Source organism: Pseudorca crassidens, chromosome 4 (genome assembly GCF_039906515.1).
Source record: "Pseudorca crassidens isolate mPseCra1 chromosome 4, mPseCra1.hap1, whole genome shotgun sequence".
Classification (NCBI taxonomy): domain Eukaryota; kingdom Metazoa; phylum Chordata; class Mammalia; order Artiodactyla; family Delphinidae; genus Pseudorca; species Pseudorca crassidens.
Window position 1 is genome coordinate 140,451,063 of NC_090299.1, and position 8,439 is coordinate 140,459,501.

General features: G+C 37.6%; 1 protein-coding gene across 1 annotated transcript; it reads right to left on the reverse strand.

Annotated features, from left to right (window-relative positions):
• Positions 1-6,656: 6,656 nt before the first annotated feature.
• On the reverse strand, positions 6,657-7,831 carry PDHA2 (pyruvate dehydrogenase E1 subunit alpha 2). Its single transcript, XM_067734755.1, is given in 3 exon segments — positions 6,657-7,210; positions 7,304-7,465; positions 7,468-7,831. Coding segments are annotated over 3 exon segments (1,080 nt in total).
• Between the last annotated feature and the right edge of the window lie 608 nt (positions 7,832-8,439).

The window sequence follows — 8,439 nt, forward strand, 5'->3', positions numbered from 1 at the left end:
TACAGCCTTACGTGTAAGGGAAGCTGTAGGATTTTACAAGGTATCAGTGAAAGAAAAAGCTCTCCAGTTCCTGGAACCCAGATTACCTCAAGGAAGTAACAAGCTGTGCACTCAGCAGCACTGCAGTCCACATGGATGGTGATGGAGAAGTTCTCTGGGTACTATTGGAAAGTTACTCTAAGTCTCTAATGGAAGCAAATTATATATTTTCTAAAGTGACAGTATCACTCTAGCAATTTGCAAATAAAGTGTTCCGGTGAAATCTAATAGCTCAAACTCACTAGAACCATTATTAAAATAATTGCTTCCTCCTACTTTTTTCTTTTTTTTTTTTTGTCTAAGTCCTACTTTGTGTGGCAGTCGGCTTTTAAAAAGAAGGTAACTTAAACTATAGCAGGACACAGAAACTACATAGGCAATATTCTCTCTCTTTTATAATTCTAATATATGACTGCTGAAATAGCACTGCAGCCTGGAAAGCTGACTTCTGATAGAACATTTGTGGATAATTGAACTCTTGCTCATTGTTCAAAAGGTCATGAGGTTTGAGTGGGCTCTTTTTCTTTTGGTAAATTATTCAGTTTGAGTATTTATTGGCCTGTCAAAAGGAAAGTATTGTATGAACTCTTTGTTGCTCTTCACCATTTTCTAATTTGATTGTGTTCTATTCTGTGCATAAAAGTCGGTGGAAAATTTCCATCTCTCTTTCTCAAATTCCAGTACAGAGACCTCTCATCTTTGCTCTTTGCTATACAGATCAGCCTCATGGATCAAATAGACACAAATTAAGTCAATGAGAAAGAATTATAATACTGATTGAATGGAGAGTTTTGGTTGATCAGATCATTGTTTTTATTAATATTTGGGAGCATTCCCTAAAAGGGATCTACAATAGGAAGAGTGCGGCTGATTTTTAAGGAATCACTAGTATTAGATTATCTGTAGTCATTTATAACAGAATGGCAAAATCTGTATTTCCCACCCATGATTCTACCAAAATAGTGTCTGCATAATATCAACATGCTTTACTATAGTTAATAGAGCAATAAGCCCCAATTCTGAAGAAAGTTTGGGTGCAAACTGGGCATTTCCATTACTCCTACATGGTCTTACTGTCTAAACCTGCTGGCCCTTCATTACTATTTTCTATATCTAATTCTGGCTGAAGGATAACTACTTGTCAAAAGTGAGAGGATCATGAGAAAACAGAGGGTGGCTGACATTGCAAAAATATATTCCACGTGAAGGTCTTTCTTCTGACCACTGCAATTCTTACACTTAGCTATCTGTATAAAACTGAAGATTTTAAAAATTCCTTTCAGATGAGGTAGACTCTTCAACTTTTTGTCTTTTTTCTCAGTGAACAGTTCTCTCTTCCTATGGACCAGAAATGTCCATTTATTGATCACCTTGGGTATACCTGGAGCCAAGTTAGATGTTATTGTACTTCTTTGTTTAACTTTTACAACAGTCATTTGGGCCAGCCTTATTACAGATGAAGAAGTGGACACACAGAGAGTTAAGTCACTTTCTCAAGGTACCATTTTTCAAAGGTGACAGTGCCATGAGTTGAACCCAGATGTAAATGCCACTGAAGTCCAGACTTTATTTCCATGTCACATAAAGACAGGGCTGCCTTCAGAGCAAGTGATGCTGATCAGAAAGCGTTAGGTTCTAAAGGGCCTGTCATTACATGAGATGCTGCTGACTCAATTCATCCAACAGATATTGAGCTCTGTGATAACACAAACGTCACCAATATGCAAGCCTATTTGTTACATATTTCCTCCTCATTTTCCTTGCCTCTGGTTTAGTCCTAATTCTCTCTCCTTGTCTATACCTACCAGTTTGATTCAGTTCCTGACTTCCTTCCAGCTTTGCCTCTCAGGTTCTGTTAGTCTTGAGCCCTTAGCTTCCTGAATTCCTCTTCATTAACTGGGTAGACTAGTCACGAATAGCTGTGAACTCATAACAACTTGCTCCCACATTGCGTTGGCATTTCAAATGCTGGCTTTGACTCATCAAGGCCTAAAACTTACCAATCAACAGAAAACTTCCTTCCGGACTCTAGACAAGCCTCAGTCGGTGAAATTGCAGTTCACAGCAGTGTGTTTCTTGACCAATGGTTGACAGTATTTTACTATAAAATCCTCAAGACACAATGTTATGCTTTAGTTCACCTGAAAACCAGCCTTGATGGTGAAAAAATATGTTTTGAACAGTTGTAATTTTGTTCCTAGATTTTATTTCTATTGAGGACTTGTATCTTTCCCTTGCTACTTCTAAATTTTGAAACTCTGCACTGATACGTCCTATGGGCTTTCTGATTCTGACTTGGTTTACTAATCCTCACCTGTTCTCCTGACACACCTGGCTTGGACTAAGCAATATAATTTTCATTTCTGCTGAGTCTATTGCTGTGTAACAAAGTACCTCAACAATTAGACTCTTAAAAGCAATCATGTCGTTTTTCTTGTGCTTTTGTACATTAAGAATCTGGGCAGATTTTGGCTAGTGATCCCACTGATCCTTCAAGACACTGTTGTTTTTTCAGTTGGTTTTCAGCTGGCAAACGGGCTATCTGGAGGGTCCAAGATGGCCTTCACTCACATACCTGTCGTCTTTGCAGGTCTGGCTGAAGGTTGAGCCAGCTGGGACTGGTAACCAGAGTGCCTGCCCGTACAGTCTCTAGCAGGGGACTCTCAGTGTATTTGAACTTCTTAACTGGAGAATCACAACTCCCGGAGAAAATGTTCCAAGAGACATGAAGCAAAACCTGCCTGTTTCTTACGTCTTGGGCCCTGACACTCTACAGCATAATTTCTGCTGCTCTCTATTGGTCAGAGCAGTCATAAGCCCACCAGATTCAAGGGGAAGGAACACAGATCCTACTTCTCAATGGTAGGAATTATGCTACAGCAAAATGAAAACATTATGCTAAGTGAAAGAAGACAGACACAATAGAGCACATATTGTATGATTTATATGAAATGTCCAGAATAGGCAGAGACAGAAAGCAGACTTGTACTTTCCAGAGGATGAAAAGAAATCAGGAGTGACTGATGGGTATGGGTTATCTCTTTGGGATGATAAAAATATTTTGGAATTAGATAGTGGTAATGGCTGCACAACTCTGTGAACATACTAAAAACCACTGAATTGTACACTTTTAAAAGGATGAATTTTATGGTATATGACTTGTATTTCTATTTTTTTAAACTAGCACTTTCTCACAAATTATCAGATTAAATTTCACTAATATCTGCTCTGTTTTTTGTATGTTAGATTGGCAGACATGTCAATTTTTAAAAATAAGTGTAATTCTAAGGTTCTAAGTATTTCCTTTATATACTTAACCTCCTTCCTTTCTTATCTCATTCCACAGATATGCACACTATCCTTTACCTTTATAGAGTATCATAAAGATTAAGATATTAGGAACTCTTCCTTCTCTCAGATATTCCAGCATTGTTGCAACTATTTAATTCTTATGACCATCATGGTTTATTATGTCTTCTAATATGTGGATAAAATAGACTAAGTGGCATAGTACTTTAGACAGGAAATAGAATCCCACTGCTGGATTTCTACACTTGATTTACATCTTGGTAAATAAATTGCTATTATTAATTTATTCCTTGACCTAAATGAAAACAACAGGGATTTTTGTTTCTTTTTTTTTTTTTGTATCCTTACAGAATTGTGTGCAACCAGTGATATGATTAAATTACAATCATGAATATACACATAAATGCCTGTACACATAAATGCCTGTATATTTTTTTAATATAGAAAATATTCAAAACTCTGTGCTTTAATGGAATTTGAAACTTGTATTGTGATAAATGTTTTTCTTCTGCTATAGTAAGACTGGACTTTTTTCCTGAAATGAAGTGTCTGTGTTTCTTGGTTTATGATGGTTTCATATCTAATCAGTTATTTGTATGTTAAGTTTTACTGACATTAAAAGAATCCATAATAAAAATTTATAAACAAAATCCATAAACAAAAATTGAAAATGATTTCTGTATATTGTCTACAGAAAATAGCTTTAATTGAGCAGCTTATCTTCCACTTGCAAGTTTATGGAAATATAAGTATGTCAAAATAAAAAAAAAAGTAGAAGAATTCTTTGTCATTCAAAGAATGTGATTATTTTGACCATCTTATGAATTACTTTGTTTTTGATGAAAGAGATTCAATCAAGCCACCTCTGAACTGAAGCTGCATAACCAAAACACATTAACTAGTAATATCACCGATTTATAAACAAATTGATGCTTATCTCTGCTTTCTGAATTTAGAATGTTGAGGTTATCTTACTTGTTTAAACCTATTTGGGGAAAGGTATGGAGATTAAGTGTCCACATATGTGTTCATATGTTTATGGACTCACAGGCCTCTAAGATTTTGGTTTTCTGTTAGAGTTCTTAGAAAGTATCTAAGCTTTTATTTGTAGAAGCAGATGCTGTAAAGAAAAGGTTTTAACTTTCTTTAAAAAATTGAGATATAATTCACATATAACATGATATTAGTGTCAGGTGTACAACATGATGATTCAATATGTGTATGTATTATGAAATGATAACCACAATAAATCTAGTTAAACATCCATCACCACACACAGTCACAATTTTTTTTTTCTTGTGATGGGTTTTAACTTTTAACAACTTTTGGTGTTATCTGCAAACTATTTCTTTTTTTTTGTTGTTGCTGTACGCGGGCCTCTCACCGCTGTGGCCTCTCCCGTTGCGGAGCACAGGCTCCCGACGCGCAGGCTCAGCAGCCATGGCTCACAGGCCCAGCCGCTCCGCGGCATGTGGGATCTTCCCGGACCGGGGCACGAAACCATGTCCCCTGCATCGGCAGGCGGACTCTCAACCACTGCGCCACCAGGGAAGCCCCTGCAAACTGGTTCTTAAATCACAGGCAAATTCTGATTTCTGATTTCAGTGAGTCTATCTCAGCGGAGTAAGGTATGCCAAACATCATGCTCAATAGGTCTTTAGGTCATTTGGTAAATATAACCAAGTAAAGATGTTTTCACTGTCATGACTTGTTAATTGACATGGTATTGGACTATAGAGAAAACCAAACCTGTATGATCCAAGTTAGATTTTCTCATGCAAAAAGTTATCTGTGAATGCTCAGTTCTGGCCAAGGCAGATTTTATTTTCAATTTTTTATTAATATCACCTCCTCTGCTTAACTCCTTTGGTGTCATCATATCTGTTCATTTATTTTTCAGTCTGAAATTTATTAAGAGTTCTTTAAAGTATGGAATAACGGTACAAATGGATTATAAAATAAGAGTAGCTTTCACTGGAAGATTAAAGCAAAATGCAGTTTTCCTCTAGATTTTAACTTTGCTTACATTTTTCCTTTAAATTGATACACTAAAAATATTGCAATTAAGCACAACATGAAAAAATGTCCTTGTCCTATCTCCCCCTGCTCTGTTATAGATCATGTTTTATTGGAAAAATGGTCAATGTTAAGTCGCTTCAGCATCAATACTGAATATTCACGCATGTGTGTGTGCACATGCACACTATTTAGTAGGCTGTGTTCAATTGGTTAATTTAAGCAAACTATTTTAAGTGACACAGCAGTAGGGGTCCTGATACTTTGGTATTGCTTGAAATTACTTCTTAACTTCAGAATAGTGACTTTACACCTAAACCTCTAGCAGGGTTGAGCAGGAATCAAAGGGCTATTTTTTCCTTTAAATAAGAGTATTTACTAAAATAATATAAAGCTAAATCAAATAGAACTATTACAGAAGATAATTTGGGAAGTTAAATAATATTTTCTCTGTTTTTCCTATTTTATTTTTTTTAAGATTTTTTTGATGTTGACCATTTTTCTTTAAGTCTTTATTGAATTTGTTACAATATTGTTTCTGCTTCATGTTTTGGTTTTTTGGCCGTGAAGCATGTGGGATCTTAGCTTCCCAACCAGGGATCAAAACCACACCCCCTGCATTGGAAGGCGAAGTCTGAACCACTGGACCACCAGGGAAGTCCCTGTTTTTCCTATTCTAGACTTGTATAAATTTAAAATAATCTTTAAGATATTCACATTGTTTAAGTAGTTAAACAAGGAAGCCATCAGACTGAGGTGGCTCTAATGTCTTGGGAGCCTACGTAAGCAAACCAAAACTAAGCTAGAGTCAATGCACTCAAACCAAGCAAATGAAACTTAAGAACAACCAATCACAAACGGCCAACTAGGCTTTCCCAAATAAGGCAACTCCTTAAGCTATCACCTATCAAATCATTTCCTTGCTCTGCTTCTCTCTAAAAACCTCTCCCCCAGCTCCTGTTGGTAGAATACTCCACCTTTTGTTTGGACTGATTCTAACTGATGTATGCTCAAAATCAACTCTTGAAAATTTTAATGTGCCTCAGTTTGTCTTTTAACAATACTAAATGATTAACTGTATAGTATCTTTTAACGCAATAATGTACAATTGAATGTAATGCTCAACTGAATGTATATCTTTCTGTGATCTCATTTATGCCTTTCCATTATCTCTTAATTATCTCAATTCCTCTTAATAAAAGTTTAAAAGACTTTTGTTTTACGGGTTTTATTCCTCCTTAACAAAATTAAGTACACAGTTTCTTAAAGTTGACCGTGAATATATTCTCCTTTTAACTGACTGACTTAAACCTGATCCACTGATTTGCATCACGAATTTCAAAAGGTGGATTAGTGCTGTAGATGTGATGGCTTAATTTTTCCAAAGGTGGTTCAGGATCGGTTATAGCAAACTGAGCAGCAGCATCAATTTCTTTCCTCACTTCAACATCAATTTCCTTCAATTCTTCAATACTGGCAAGTTTGTTGTTTACCATTTTATCTTTGAGAAGCATGATAGGATGGCTCTTACTTCTTAAATTCTGAACTTCTTCTCGTGTACGATAACTGATTCCAGGGTGACTCATACTGTGTACATGATAATGGTATGTCAGCAGCTCCATCAGTATGGGCCCCTTTCCAGATCTACAATAGTCAGCTGCAACCTCAGTTGCCTCCCGAACACACAGAACCTCCATTCCATCTACCTTTAGGCCAGGGATGAAACTGCCTCTCTTGTAGTAATCAGTGTTGGCTGCAGCTCTCTCAACAGATATTCCCATTCCATAGCGGTTATTCTCACAGATGAAAATACAAGGTAAATTCCACACAGCTGTCATATTATAAGCTTCAGATATCTGACCCTGATTAGCGGCACCATTCCCATGTAGAGTCTAACACACCTCGTTGTTTCCCTTACATTTACAGGCCAGAGCAATACCAGCTCCCAGCAGTCCCTGAGCGCCAACAGTGCCATTGCCTCCATAGAAGTTATTGGCATACATATGCATTGACCCTCCTTCTCCTTCAACACAGCCACCTCTTCGACCTGTCAGCTCTGCTAGAATTGATGGGACAGAAAGTCCATGAGTACACATGAACCGTGAGCCTGACAGGATGCAATAACATGATCCGTGGGATTTAGCCCAGCCTCAAGACCCACACAACAAGCTTCCTGACCATCACACAAGTGACAGAAACCACGAATAAATTTCTGTTTTTACAACTGATCCGCCTTCAATTCCATTCGACAAATGTTCTGCATCATCCTGTAGTATTTGAGTCCATCCTCCCGGGTGAGCACTGCGGTGACAGGGGCACCCTCTTCCAACCGATAAAGATCACATTTCTTAATCTCAAATGTAGCATCATTTGAATAGTTACAGGATGCCACAAGCACCCTGTTAGCGGGCTTCTGGGTGACAACAGACAGCACGCTAGAGACAGCAGCAGCCAGCATCTTCCTCATGGAGCGCAGCCAGGGAGGCCGTGAGTCTCCATCTGCCAGGGTCACCTGAGTCCCAGTCTCCAGTGTACCCTCCACCCCCAAATCACACGCTGCACCACGATGACCGTGCGCTGGTGGCAGAGGCCACGTCATGCTGCGCGAGGCCACGGGCCGCAGCCTGGATCAGCTGATTTTTACAGTGCCTTCCAACTGTAAAATTAAGAATAAAGGTTGTTTCTTGCCCTGGAAGACTAGGCTGAACTACACTCTGTTCCTAACTAACGCCATCATCATTGCTAAAACATCATAATCTGGGTCCCTTTTCCCTGCTATACGCTAAAGTAATGCTTCCTGAACGTTGTATTCAATGGAAAAGAGGAGAAAACACAATCCTTAAGGCACACAAGAGCTCTGACAGGTTAAGCCAAAGATGTTCTTACCAATATTTCTTTAAAGTCTTTTTAAAAATCATTAAAATATGTATGAATATTTTACCCTACTCCACAATACACCATGTTTATTTTAAAGTAAAAATAAAGATGCAAATTATTTTTAGTTTACATAAGTTAAAAAAACACACACTTTTTTAAAAAAGTTGGTGCACCGGAAGAATAGCACATTTATACTAT